Below are 14,629 nucleotides of genomic sequence, written 5' to 3'. Positions count from 1 at the left end.
CTCTGTATGGGAGGGGAACTCAGACATGAATGTGAGGAGGTGAAGTTTGCTGAACTCTATCTTAGACACTGGGCACTAGACCCATCGTTAAGTCCATCCACCCTTATTTCTGTAAGCGGCAGCCTTCCTCAAGCCTTTTTCTGATGGAACTTCTAGAACTCAGTTTACTATCAGTCCTAAAATTTCCAATAACTCTTTTGAATATTTTCCATTTCTGTGGTAGGAATCCCCAGCTTTATTATCACTGTAACTATTTTCCTTTTAATTATTTAAACTCATTTTCTGTTTTAAATCATTCTTAGTCAGTATCAAGCTATGAATCACCTTGGAACTAGTTTGTGTAATTTTACTCTCAGCCCCCATTCATATTTTCCTATTGTTCCATGTGTCTAGCAATTCTTAAAAGTTATATGCTGATGTCAGTGGGCACCTGCAATGATTCAAATTCTGTTATGTTGCCATGTAAACTTATTTCTCAATTCCTTCACTCAAACACACGTTTAACTTGGTGTAACTTTTAGAAGATGATTTATTTTTATGAGTATTGGTATTTTGTTTGCATATATGTCTGTATGAGGGTGTCAGATTCCCCTGGAACTGGAGTTACAGTTTTGAACTGCCATGTGGGCCCTGGGAATTGAACCTGGGTCCTTCTGAAGAGCAGCCAGTGCTCTTAACCCCTGAACTGTGTCTTCAGCCTAGATTGCTGTAACTTACACTGCAAGTCATGCGCTGTTTCCTTAGCTCCTTTGCTCTTCTGGTTATTTTATTGAAACTTAGCATACATTTCTATAGCTTCAGAGGCTATCCTATTCCTTTAGTACAGATTATGTATAGATTGGAAATTTCTCCATTGTGGTCCATTTTTTTCCTGCAATTTTTGTCTCAGTTTCTACTATTCTACTAGTGCAGAATTGTCTGTTGTCTGATACTTTGAGATACAAAGACTGAAATTGACTCAAAAAAGTTCCTTTCTTCTCCGGGTGGCAGCAGATTTCACCCCGAGTTTTTGCAACTCAGAACGTTTTAATAACTGTTATACATAGTCCAGAAGATATAACCTTTATATACAGTGGAGCTATACAACCTACTCTTCCATTTATCAGAGTGAGAAATTGTCCATTCATGTGTTGGAGACACAGTAAATAGTTCCTTTGTGAGGTTGATGAACTTGCCTTAATGGTAGGTGATTCACAGAAGTCAGAAGGACTGGCCATGTGGCTCAGTGGTAGGGCACTACGTACAATGTCCAAGGCCCTCCGTTTGATTGCTTGTGCTGAGAGAAAACAGAAATCAGGTTGTCGTGTTGGCTGTACTCTAGCTATTGGTTTATTCCCCAGTGACCTTGGATTGTTTTTGTTTTTTTTTCCAGTGAGGAATTGTTCACTGTCTATAGGAATGAGGATAGGATGGAGACAGGACAATAATTTGTCAGCATCTTGTGAGAGCACAGGTTTATGAGCTGCACTGTTGATTTTCCAGAATTCCACTTAATTTCCGTTTTGAATATGGCACCAGCTGTATCTGGCAGAAAACAAAATTTATTCCTGTTCAGTATTGACAGTCAAAACTATTGTTTTCTTGTAAGCTTTGGGAATGGGGTGATTGGAGTGGCTAGGAGTGTTGGGGCCATAGAATGCCTTTAAACACTTCCATCCAATGTCTTGTTCTCTGCTTCCTGCTCCAAAGCATTTCTTGATTTCCTGTGGTAAGAATTAGATCTTTTTTAAATGAACTTTTCCTACTTCAAGTCTGGATTTCAGGTCTTCCAAATTTTCTGAGTCTATTACTGTTTGTCCATATGCTCAAGGTTTAGTTAACATTAGTTTTTTTTTTTCATGCATTTATATTTTTGTTTTTTTTTCCATCTTCGTCAAGGCTTGGTAAAAAATGATATATTTCATGTATTTAATCCTTGTTTCACCTGCTTTAAATAACATTTTCTATTTTCTATTCATCTGCTTAAGATGAAAAAAGAAGCTTCATGGATTAAACAAAATACATCATCCCCCTTCCCCGTGTCTTCCATAAAGCAATCATTCCAAGACTTTTGGTGGAGGCCTGGAACTGCAGGTAGCTCTGAACTTTGCATACAATTCTGATTTTCCTCATACAACGTGTTATGATCCCTAATGGCTGGCAATGGATCCGAGAGAGTAGCAGTTGAAGGAAGGAATCACAGGGCATAAGGGCGATTCATAGCTTGTTTAGGCCAGAATAGGCTAGCACGGAGTTCACCACGCCAAATGCAAATATCATTTCTATGGCCGCCTCTGTATTTCACGTAGGCTCTTTCTCCAACCATTGTTTTCAAAAATAACGGGAAACGAATGGGGTTACCATGTCACCAATGTAGTGCACTTGCTTTGGACCCTTGTCGTTAAATAGTTTACAGCAGACGCACTTTCACAGCCATCGCTGCCTCTAAGGGTCTTGCTTCAAAGAGCTGTGATTACGAGTAGCTGGCGAGTACTTGATGCCCCTCTCAGGGCCAGCCAAGGGAAACTTACTTTGTGAGAACCACAATTTAGACATTAGTATCCTGCTTTGTTTATGAGCTTAATATTTTAACATGAAGATTAGTGAACTTAGTCACTGAAAAGCAATGGGTTTTTAGTCTCTCACCAAGTAATCCAGTACGCACGGGACCTTGAACGAACCTTACTTACTCTTACTTGTAGAGCACTGTATGGGGAGCAATTTGCTCACCGTCATCACTCCCAAAGAATAGTTCTGTATTAAATTCCCATGTCCTGCCACAAGCTGAGTGTTTTGTTTTGGTGGCGGAGATTTCACCAGTACTATAACAAGTACTATTTCAACAAAGGAGAGGAAAAGATTGGAACCTATTTGTTACCGATGTGTTTCAGGAATGGAGAGTTGCTGGGTAGAGTGCATATTGGAGAAAAGGTAGAAAATAACCCACCCCAGTATCTCTACAAAATTAAATGGTCTGGAGTCATCTAGCTGGAAGTCAGATGTGATGTAGTAACTAGCACGAGCGCGAGCGCACTCCCGCTCTCTCTCACACACTAATTGTAATAATTGCTGTTTATCTTTGCTGAAATCTGAGAAGAAAGAAAGCCCAAAGGTATCTATTCAGCCAGGACTTAAAATCGCTGTGGCAGTTGATGGGTGGACATTAGGATGCTCATGATGGGGTACAGCTTGTGGGGAGAGAAAGGCTCTAACTGTAGCAACGTTCTCTGTCGAGAATGGTGACAGGTCCTGCCTCGAGGCAGGCTTGCTTAGTTGGCCTCTCCAGAGCCTTCCTCTGAGCCCTTCAGTGGCAGGCCTTCAGATGCTGAGAATGAACTAGACACAGCCAACTATGTGCCCTTTTAGGAGCTCCAGCAGAGCCAGAGGCGACAGTGCCACCAGCCGGGATGACAAATTGAAGACTTCTCTCAAAGGTGAGTGAGGTCAGCGTGGACCTAGGCCCGTTCCTCTCCTCCGGTGTGCACTGAGTTCCAGCAGAGAAGGCCTGCCCAGGAGCTGGCGACCACAGACACCCTCCTCTGTCATCCATATAAGCTTTGACCCAGGGACCAGTGGGGGCTGGTTAGCTGGTGCAAGGTGGAAAGGACTCGCCCGCTCCGAGCCACGCTCCGGGAAACATGAGTTGCACCAACAATGACCAGGTCTCTTTCTCACCATGCGCATGGTGCCTTCCACTCCCGGAGCTCGCCTCCGACTGAGACCGAGCAGTCTCCTCCTAGGCTGGCGGCTCAGGCCGGAGGGCGTGTAGGAGGATGCACTCCCGGGGTCCAAGCGGCTTCCGCGAGCTCCGGTATTTGCAAACGCTCTAGGTAGCCAGGCTGCAGCCACAGCCAGGGAGGGAGAGGAGCTCAGGGAGGGGGCTGGCGGGGCAGGCGGGAGGGAGGCGCGGAGGTGGGGCGGCGGGAGCGAGGGGGAGGGCACCGGAGCTCTGCGGAGCCCAGCCTGGTCTCTGCCGGCTGGCGGTGGCACCGGGTTCCCCTGCGTCGGCGCTCGCGGTCTCAGCCTCCCCTCCCGCCCTCGCTGGCGAGCGCGGAGGCGAGCGAGCCGTAGCCCGGCTCGGCGGTGGGCGTGTGCGCGCTGAAGGACGCCTCCTCTCGCTCCCGTGCTGCAGGCGGCGGCTGGCAGCTCCAGCTCGGGCAGCGGCGGCATCTTCCGGAGTCCCGCGGCGAAGATGCTCAAAGTCAAGGCGCCCTCCTGTTCCTCCTCGACCTGCTCGGTCAGCGCTAGTACCTCGGGGACTGGGAACGTCGTCCCGGATTACTGGATCGACGGCTCTAACCGGGATGCTCTGACCAATTTCTTCGACGTGGAGTCAGAGCTGGGACGGTAAGGCGAGGGGTGCTGGACCAGGCGGAGCGTGGAGGCGGGGGCTGGGGCTGGGAACGCCCGCAGCGCGCACGCCAGTTGTCCCTCTCCCGAGACACCTCCCGAGGACTAGCACCTCTGCCGCTGATTTCTCCCCAGCTTCCGGGCGAGAGCTGAGCTCTAGCCCGAGGCTACCAGGCTTTCCCCAGAGCGCCTAGGCCGGTGCAGCTGCGAGCATCCGCCAGACTCTCCCGCCCTCCCTGTGTGGAACTGGCTGCCACTTGGGTGATAACCTCCTACCCACGTGGGCTCCGCTTTCCTAATTAGTCTCTTTGCTCAGGTTAGAGTTTGTCACAGGGACTCGGCGTGTCTAGTTAGTTTTGGGTTGGGGGGCTGTAGTATGCCGTTCGACACCACGATGGGTTTATTAAATTAGATTCCTCCTGCCTCCCCTCATCAAGCTCTCCAAAGCAAGTGGCACTAGAAATCTAACCTAAATACTAGCTTCCCTGCGGCGTGTGCTCAGGAGAAGGCAAGAATGAATCATTTAGGAGAGTTAAAGGCAGAGTAATGAAGTAGTGGGGCTTTAAAGAGAAAGCAGCTGGTGGGGGCCAGACAGGGGTAATTGCCGAGAAGAGGTGTGCTGCTCTTCTTTGAGGTGCTAGAGCGGCTTATTTAAGTCGTGCATGCAGAAAGCCATCCCGTTGGGGAAGCGGATTGCGCCCCCTCATTCCCTACTCTGAAGATCTAAACAGGTAGCAGTTTTACGTTGGGACCCATTCAGCATGTACTCAGATCTTTAGCCATTGAAAATTATTTTTCTTCTTTTCTTTTTCTGTTGTTTGACACACACACACGAGGAGACTTGTTTTCTGTAGTTTAGTGAATCTGAACACGATTTCAACTGTTACCAAGTTGCACCGTTTTTTTTTTTTTTTTGGTTGTTGTTTTGTTTTGTTTTGTTTTTCAGTTTAGTTTTCATCCTCCTCTTGCTGGTAATAGTTTATCTAGCAGCTTTTTAATTTCAGTTTTTTGATGCTGCTGGAGACGATGACACTGGATTCTGGGTGTTTGTACTTAGTTTGTTCACTCTGATTTGCCTTTGCTTGAGTACAAGTAGTGTGTAAAAAGGTAAAACCTTTGAAAGACATTTATTTGAGCACTGAGTCGCGTATGTGTCCACATTCATTTTGAGTCATTTTTTTGGGTGTTTGGCTGAAGGCTGCTGTGTGCTGAAATGAGATAGCAGTTCGTATATTTGGGAAGATGTGATATCAACAATCTCTGATACTTGTGTGATGTGCTTCAGGGTTGTGGCGTAAACTTCTGATTGAAGAGATAGCGAGCTTAGATACGGTTAGAGGCTGCCAGTTACCTAGGAAGTGACTGCCTGCTGCTGCTAAGGGGAAGGGCCCACCGCGCACCGAGAAAAGTCTGACTTAACTCATAACACCGGGAGAATTTAGAGGAAAAAGTGAAATCCCAAGTGTACACAGACATGGGGTGGTGGTTCTCACAGGGGGGAGGAGTTTGACGTTGGTTGTTTTTAATTCGGCTCTACAGTTCGCAGTTAGTTCATTTGGGGTTGCACGTAGAAATCGATTATACATTGCTAAGACTTGCCCTGCTAGATTGCCTCTTTTGAAAATTACCCCTACGTTCACCAAGTTAAAACGTTTTAAGAATGAAAGTTGAGGTCCTGCTCCGTTCACCAGCAGTAGTGTGAATCCCTGGGTAAGTTCTCTGTAGACAGCATTATTGGTGAGCAGTGAACTCATGCCATTTGTTGAGGTGGATAAATATTTTCACTTCATAACCTGAGTGATTTTTTTTTCCAATGAAATAAACCTAAAACATGAACCGACTGGTATTCCAGCTGTAACTGTTAAAAAAAATCTATAGGATCAGAAAGCAATAAATAAAACGTACACACCCACTGATTGGGCCACAAAGATCTGTTTGCTTTGTGCACTAGTGATCTCAATTTGAGCTCACTTCGATTGATCTAAAGATTTTTCTCCCTGTTTTGGGCAGAATCTGGGCAGTGGTGACTCTAAAGCCAAACGCTTGGTTCCTTCACACACAGTTGCCCTTGTGATGCTCTGGTGCTGTGAGGGGCCACAGGGTCACAGGGTCACAGGGTCACAGGGTCACAAGGTAGACAGTCCCCTGGAGCTCAACTGGAGACTTCTCATTTCATCCAGCAAGACTATCTGCTATAAACTGGTGACTCCTGGTTTCAAGAGTGTTAGATTCAAGGCCACTTGGACAATGCACCTTGAGAATGTGGAAAGTTAAGCCAAGTTCCTGACTCTCTAACAACCTGGTCCAGGGGTCCTCAGCATTCCTAATGCTGTGATCCCTAATACACCATTCCTCATTGTTGAGGGGACTTCCACCCATAAAAATGATTTTCATTGCTACTTCATAATTGTAATTTTGCTACTGTTATGAATGGTAATATAAATGTTTTTGGAGACAGAGGTTTGCCAAAAGATTGAGAATGCTGCCCTGGACAGTGCTTAGAGAAAGCAGGCAGGCTTCCATCACAAGGAGGCAGAGATAACTTTCCTTTGGAGATACCTGTCAAGCAAGCATTTTTTTCCCCCTAAAGTCAAATTGAAAATATTTTGGTATTTATAGAGAATGTGAAGTTTACCAGTCACAATCTACCGACAAAGCTACTTAAAAATATCCCCTAAGAGTGGACTGGGGGAGGGACACAGAGGGAGAAGAAGGAGGAAGGGGGCTACAGCTGGGATACAAAGTGAATAAATTATAATAAAATAAAAAAAATAAAAAAGCATAATACACAAAAAACAAATCAACTAGCCAGGCATCTATCCCTAGAGAGCAGCTGGTCTTCTGCCCAGTGATTTGAGAGATGGGCATTCTGAAAGCTTCCCTAATGGAGCAGAGAGCTTGCCTCTGGCTTACATTCCTCCCAATGGCTTGGTGAATGGAAAGACAAGACTTGGCTCACTCTGCTCTGTGGTGAGGGTTTGGCATTACACATCCAAACCCACATTCTGATTTCAGTTCTGGCCTATCTTTTGTTTAGACTTGTACCGTATTGAAAGGATGTTTCTAATGGGCTCAGCTGTGTTCCCAAACATCCAAATCCAGACAACCAAATGTTAGAGCACTTGCTTAAAAGAAAATGTGTTATTCTGGATTTTCACTATAGTTGCTTTAGGTTGGTGACCTTTGGGATCCCACCAGACTAAACTCATTATTTTAAAGTTGTGTTTATGTGGTAACTCAGTTACCTATCACCCCTCTGTCTGCCTGTCTGTCTGTCTCTCTGTAAAGCACATCTCTCTCTTTCCTCCCCCCTCTCTATTGTTTAGGATACAAATAACTTTTAAATAGTGAGACATGCGGTCTCCATATAGAATAGAAACATTTTCATCAAATGATGCTTACTTTCACTGTCAACGATGTATCACAACATCTTATGTTTTATGCTCTTTCATTGTGTTCTAGTTCATTCAAAACATTTGCTGAGCTCCTGCTAATAATTTGTGGCTCAGTTAGAGAGTGTTGTTTTTGGACACGAATGTGGGTATGCCAGGTTAAAGTGGGAGGCACAGTCCTTCAGCACAGTGACTTGCAGGCCATTTGGCAACATCATCCTGAGGAATGTCCGTTTGGCACAGGTCTGTGGAGAAAAATTCTTCTTGCCTCCCAAGTCCTTATTGGATTTTCCCTTGGAAATTTTTGAGAAAAAAACATTGGTGTCCCCAAAAGGTTTCCTGAGCACCCAGGAATCTGAACTACCTTGAATGGGGGCTCTGCCAGAGGAAGCATAACTGAGGAGAAAAGAAACTTGGAGAATGAAAAAGCTATGTTCTCACAGTGAGCGTTAACTCAGGCCACGTATGAGCAGGGGTCCTAGGTCTAGACCATGCATGCACCTTATTTGATGTTTTAGTCTCGATAAGTCCCCATGGGTCTGGGTTAGTTGTATCTGTTGGTCTTCTTGTGGAGTTCTTGTCCCCTCAAGGTCTTCCATCTTTCCCCCAACACTTCCACAGGACCCCCGGAGCTCTGCCCCATGCTTGGCTGCAAGTGCCAGCACCTGTCTTGATCCACTGCTTGCTGGAGCCTCCCAGACTACGGTCAAGTTAGGCTCTTGTCTGCAAGCATAGCAGAGTATCATCATTAGCATCAGGAGCTGGGTCTCTACCATGGGGTGGGTCTCAGGTTGGGCCAGTTATTGGTTGGACTTTCCCTCAGTCTTTGTTCCCTCGTTATCCCTGCACTTCTTGTAGGCAGGGGAATTTTTGGATCAAAGGTTTTGTTGGTGGGTTGTTGTTCCCCTCCCTCCACTAGTCCTGCCTGGCTAGGAGGTGGTCACTTCACTCTTCAATGTCCTCCTGTGAGGCATCTCAGCTAGAGTCACACCCATATCCTTCCAGGAGCCTACCCTGTTGATGGCCTCCAGCTTGACAAAGAGATGCCCCTCCCCACCCCCAGTTTCCCTACTTGCTCACAGTCCTCTCACCTCCCACCCTCATTTTCCCCACTAATTAACAACTTTTCAAAAGTGACTGACTCAGTGTAACACAAAAGACCAGACACTGGCATATCCTTTTCTTTTATTCTATCTCTCTTTTTCCCTTTTAAATCTTGGCTCTTTTTGGTATTTGTTTGTGAGACCAGTCAGTTCTGGTGTTCAGGATCCTCCTGCCTTGGCCTCTTGAGAACAGGAATTGCAGACATATGCCACAGACCTTTGGGCTATGATGTGCCTTTATTCTAGCCTTCAGGAAAAAGGAAAACGTTGTAATTTTTCTTCCCCTAAAATGTATATAACCAAGTCCTTAATTCCATCCAGCTTTGGCTTCCTTTCTCCACAGCGGAAGCATTGGTGAGCACCAATGCCCCTGTAGCTGACAGCCGTGCCATCTTTCTGTTGGCAGTGTTCTGTGGCTCTGAAATGAAGAGGGTTCAGTTTCACCTTTGCTATCACTCACCACAGGAAGATAAGAATTAGGAGTTAAGTCAAGATGACTTTCAGGCCACGCGCTGCCTTCTGGGCTACTACAACCTCTGAAGTATTTGGAAATAAACTCCTTGCACAAAGCCTTAAGTCAGTTGAAGCCTGTGATAGGATCTCTGCTCTTAAGAACACACCGTGTTACTGTACGAGGTCAGAAAACCAACACAGATGTTGTCTGCCTTTAACCCTTTCTGGAGGTGAAAAGAGGCGAGGGCAGAGGAGAGGAAGGGAACCACAAAACAACTTCAAAGAATTTTCTCGTGAACGGTTTGCCCTCAGATATACCGTGGGTTTAGGGTTTGCAGTAATGCATCTGAGAACAAAGCATTGAATGTTTCAAACGCTGCTTATTACTTTTTTTGTTAATGTTTTTCTTTTTCCTTGATATTTACTGATTTTATTTTCACTGGCTGAGAAGTAGTTTTTGATTAAGAAAGACTCCTAAGAAAGCTATGTAGTAGAAAGAATGTTGACTCTTTAAAATCCCCAGGTTAGATTGATCATGAAAAATATGGTGTTTAGCTGAGTCAAGGAGCTATATCATCCAGGAAGAAGATCTGCTTTTCTGGAGAGCCGAAGGGTGACTTTTTTTTTTTTTTTTTTTTTTTTTTTTTACTGTGATTTCTATTAATCTTTACCTTAGCTGTCTTTTCTTATAGTTATATCACTAAGGCATCTGCTTAGGAAGTGAAGTCAAAGTGTTAATGGCATAAAATTAATACGTGCAGAACACAGACCCGTTGATATAGCTCATTGTCTTCATTCGGACGGCAAATGGATGGATACCCCTAGCTGTGGTTGGCATAAAATTGAGAAAGGCTTAGATCAGGATTTCCTTTTGTCATCAGTGGCAAAGACCAAATGAGGAAAGGAACAATCTCTTGAGGAAAAGGTGATATGTGATGATGGATATATATGGAAAATATATAGCAAGAGACTCTCAACATGGGTTCCATGCTATTTCTGGGCTGGATAGGTCATTCTTTATTGTAAGGCTATCCCACGCATCGCAAGATGTTTAGCAATGTCTCTTGCCCCTACCTACTGGCAGAGGCCTTCCTCCCATTTTGTGATAACCAAAACTGTATCTTCATCTTGTCCCACACTGACAACACTGCCATGGAAGCTTGAAGCCTGTCCTTTGTTCAACTTTTATTTACTTGTATAGACAATTAAGAGCAACAAGGGGTATATGTTGCAACCAATCGTCTCTCCCATTTCAGTGTGGTACCAGTAAGATTCCTGTTGTCAGCTCACACTGTCTGCACCTTACTTCATGCTTTGGTTTAAGTAATCTTGTCTTTTATTTATTATTATTTTTTTTGCTTGCACAATTTCTTGCAAGAATGCTTATTTTCACCACGTTGAAAGAATAAATCAAAATTGTATATAAGATGTGATTATAAAAGCAAACTGAAAGAAAAGCAGAGCATTAACATGACGTTGTTGTAGCTGGCCATGTTTGTGGGCTGAAGGCTACAATCTTGGAGATTGCTTCCTTCATTAGAAGAGAGATTAGCAGAGATTAGCAGCGGTCAAACCATAGTACAGAAATAGAGGTTTTTCTTCCTGAGGCAATCAGAATGATCGAACAGCTTTGACAGGAGAAGGGTTCTTGTGTGTTTTCATCGCTCACTGTCTAATTCCATGCCTTTATGCCTCCTGACGTCATTTTGGCTAGAGAGCTGACCTTCTGAATAATGAGGTCCCGAGTAACGTATGCTGGCCGGGTGTGCTGTCATGGTGAAAGGCTTTCAAGTATATATCCTACTGATATTAAGACAGCAGCAATAAATCTAATTCAATATAGACAGATGAACTAAGGTAATAGGTAAGTAAATAAAATTGCTTTTACATAACTTGTTATGTTTAATAAGCACACTGAAATTGTGCTGGGGAGGGATGCCAAAGTCTCTAATGGATGTATTATTCTTTTGGTTCTTATGCTGTATGAGGTGTAAGTTTCCTGTTTGCTACTGGTTTCAGAGGCTTGTTACAGAAGAAGAAGGAACGAGGTCCAACGAATAGTCTTCATATATATAGGCATGTGATATTAGTATGCTGGCCTTTGTCGCTCCTGCTATGCAATTTTGGGTTGAGGCCTGGTTTCCTTGCAAATAGAACAAAACAATTCATCTTTCCTTTATATACTCCATTCCTAAAGTAAAATTGGCTTTTGCTTTGGAAATATTCAATATTTAGAGTCAATGAGGTTACAACTTTGAGTTTTGTGAAAATGAATTAGATTTCGATCTCTTATTTCCTAATGTTCTTATTTAACGAATGGATAATTAAGGAATTATTCACCATAAGCAAAGGCACCTAATTGACCATGGCTACAGGAGCACTGTTTCTTTGTGTACATTTTGATGTATTGTGACTACAGAGCTCATTAATATTTTGCCTACAAATCTTCTGTTGGTACCACAATGCAGGCTTCCTGGTTTTATAAAAGGCTTCATATATGTGAAGCACATCCTGCCTTTTACGTTTCACTGCTCTTACTCAAGAATTATCAATATGAGAATATACAGCCTTTATGCCACCAACATAAGGAAGAAGTCAAAAGAAAAAGAATAACACATGATAGATGTAGAAGAACCGTAAGTTCTGGAACTCACTCTGTAGACCAGGATGGCCTAGAACTCAGAGACCCATCTGCCTCTGCCTCTGGATGCTGAGCAATCTTTAAAACAATGATCTGTCTTACTGAGCAGCTTACATGTCTTCATGAGGGTGTGGTGGACCTTGAATTCTAGGAGTTTAATATGCATATCTATTTCAAAGACCATGCCAGGCACAAAACATGAAACTCCTCCCCCCAAAAAAGGGCAGAAAATCTCAAGATGTATGTCCTGATTAGTCTCTCTCTGTCTTCTTTCAACTTGACACAAGCCAGAGTAATTGGAGAAGAGGGACTCTTAAATGAGATAATTTCTCCTTAAGATTGGCCTATGAGCAATTGAGGTGGGTGAGCCAATCCCATGAGGCGGAAGTACCGCTCCACCTCATGGTGGAGTAAGTAGCCCTGAATGCTGTAAGAAAGCAGGCTGAGCAAGCCATGAGAGCAAGCCAGGAAGCGGCACCCCGCCATGGCTTCTGCATCAGTTCCTGCCTCCAGATTCCTGCCTCGAGCTCTTGCCCTGACCTTCCTCAGTGATGGAGTGCGTCCTGAGAGTTGTAGGATGAAATAAATCCTTTGCTTCCTAGCCTGTTTTGGGTCATGTTGTTTTAGCACAGCATTAACTAAGTACATGTCATTTTGCAGAATTCACAAAGCATGCACAATACAATGCCAGATAAAGCTGGGGGAGGGAAAGGTGTGTCAGACCAAACAGGGTATTTGGCACTTGGAAGCAAAAAATGTAGAGAAAAAGGAGAAAGGTGGCCGTAGAAGCAGTCGGGTCTTGGCAAAGTTTATGGCTTCTCAGCACTTGTCACCAACCCATGACAAGGATAAAACATGGAAGTGTGTAAGACAGACCTTCCCAGGACAGTTTAAAATGAAAGCAGAGAAAGAAACATGATAACCCCGCACCCTATGGCCTGTGACCAAGTAAGAAAGGGGTGAAAATGAGAACTGTTAACTAGATCTTGAGGAGCCAGGACAGAGAAACACAGCACGTGGGTTAGGTGGGGGAAGCCTGAGCTCTGGATTGCTGAGTGAAGTACACACAGCAGGGACATGCCTGCTTCTGATTCCAAGGAAACTTAACATATGGCAGTGAACCACATGTGATGTCCACAACACAAACTAGTCTTTATTATTATTTAAAAAAATAAAACCTATTTCAAAGTGTAAAAGCTATGCTCCAAAAAATCATGCAGTTGCTAGATTTCAGTTGTAGTTTGCTGGCTTACACCAGCCAAGACTCGATGTTTCACATACATGAGAATTTGGTATTAAAATGGCACCAATCTTTCATCTGCTTAAGGGGCCACATTGAATCTCCCATTCATGTTAAAAAGCACCAACATGATATTTATTGTCAACATGTAAAGAATTTTTGAAGGCACACCTGCTCTATCTCTAGTCTGACTGATGGCACTGTAGCTATACCTCTTACGCACGAAGCCTATCGGCTAGTTCCAGCCACACATTTTTGTCCTTCCCATTTCTTTTATTGGATTTTGACAGCGAAAGCTACCTTACCTAATGTTTTTGAAATCTGAGATCACAAAGCTTTGCTTGCATGTAAATTTCTACAGACCTATTTAATGCATAATTAATATATATTAGTAAGTAGACACAACCATCTAGATGTTCACATCCAAAGACTATTGATAAAAGTCTTTTGATCAATTAGTGGTGGCACACACCTTTAATCCCAGAACTCGGGAGGCAGAGGCAGGTGGATCTCTGGTCTACAGAGCAAGTTCCAGGACAGCCAGAGCTACACAGAGAAATCCTATTCTAAGTAAACTGAAGAAAAAAAAAGAGTTTGTTTTGTAGATAATAATAAAATAGGTATTAAGCGAGTAGTTATTTGTTATATTTGATGTGATAAGTAATAAAATGCTAAATAATCAATTGATAGAATATTTACCTCTAATAGTTTTTCTTTTTTTGTTAAAAAGATTATCCTATGAATAAGATATATGTCAGCATATATGTCTGTGTACCTGATGCCTACAGAGCATCAGAGCCTATGGAACTGGAGGTAAAGATGGGTGTGAGCCACCACATGGGTGCTGGCAATTGAACATAGATCCTCCAGAAGAGCAGCCATTGCTCTTAACTGCTGAACTGTCTCCTCAACCCTCACTTCCAATACTTTTAATTGCTTCTCTTTACTAATGTATACTAATTATGTATTAAATAACTCTTCCATATACTAAGTATACACCTCAAGATGGCCTAATTAAGGTCATTTAAGTTGGGAACCTATTTAAATAACTTATCTTGAAAAAGTGTGCGTGTATGTGCGTGTGCGTATGTCTGCATGTGCCTATGCGTGCATGTTAGATGTCTTCCTCTATTGCTTTCCACTCTATCTTTGAAGAGAGTCTATTGCTGAACCTGGCCCTCACTTACTGGCTAGATCGGGTGGCCAGCAAACTCCAGGCACCGGCCTGCCTCCGCTTCCCCGGCAGCGGGGTCACAAACTTGTTGGACCACACCTGCCTTTCCCATGTAGATGCTGGGGATCAGAACTCAAGTTCTGCTGCGTGTCAGACAGATGCTTCAGCAGCCGGGGTGTCTCCAGAGGTCCTAAAAGAGTAATCATTTGTAGAAATAGAATTACCTACTCCTTATTTTGAATTGACTTTGTCTTATTTAGCGCAACTAAATAAGACATCATTAAGCAAAGCAGTGGT

The 14,629-nt window shown here is 43.7% G+C and overlaps 1 protein-coding gene across 2 annotated transcripts in view; it reads left to right on the top strand.

Moving 5' to 3' along the window:
* Positions 1 to 3,164: 3,164 nt before the first annotated feature.
* Positions 3,165 to 14,629, top strand: part of Camk4 (calcium/calmodulin dependent protein kinase IV) — a 243,318-nt gene continuing 231,853 nt past the window's right edge. The window contains exons 1-2 of one of the 2 annotated variants that reach the window (XM_060377500.1): positions 3,165 to 3,413; positions 4,112 to 4,326. In XM_060377500.1, the coding sequence (XP_060233483.1) occupies positions 4,172 to 4,326 (155 nt within the window). In that variant the 5' untranslated portion in view covers positions 3,165 to 3,413; positions 4,112 to 4,171. Of the gene's footprint in view, positions 3,414 to 3,653; positions 3,791 to 4,111; positions 4,327 to 14,629 lie in introns of those variants that run through there. The other variant, XM_060377501.1, reaches the window with a different exon arrangement.

Source organism: Meriones unguiculatus, chromosome 2 (assembly GCF_030254825.1).
Source record: "Meriones unguiculatus strain TT.TT164.6M chromosome 2, Bangor_MerUng_6.1, whole genome shotgun sequence".
NCBI classification, from domain to species: Eukaryota; Metazoa; Chordata; class Mammalia; order Rodentia; family Muridae; genus Meriones; species Meriones unguiculatus.
Note: the sequence above shows the minus strand (reverse complement) of the source record. Positions and strands in the feature narration are given on the sequence as shown.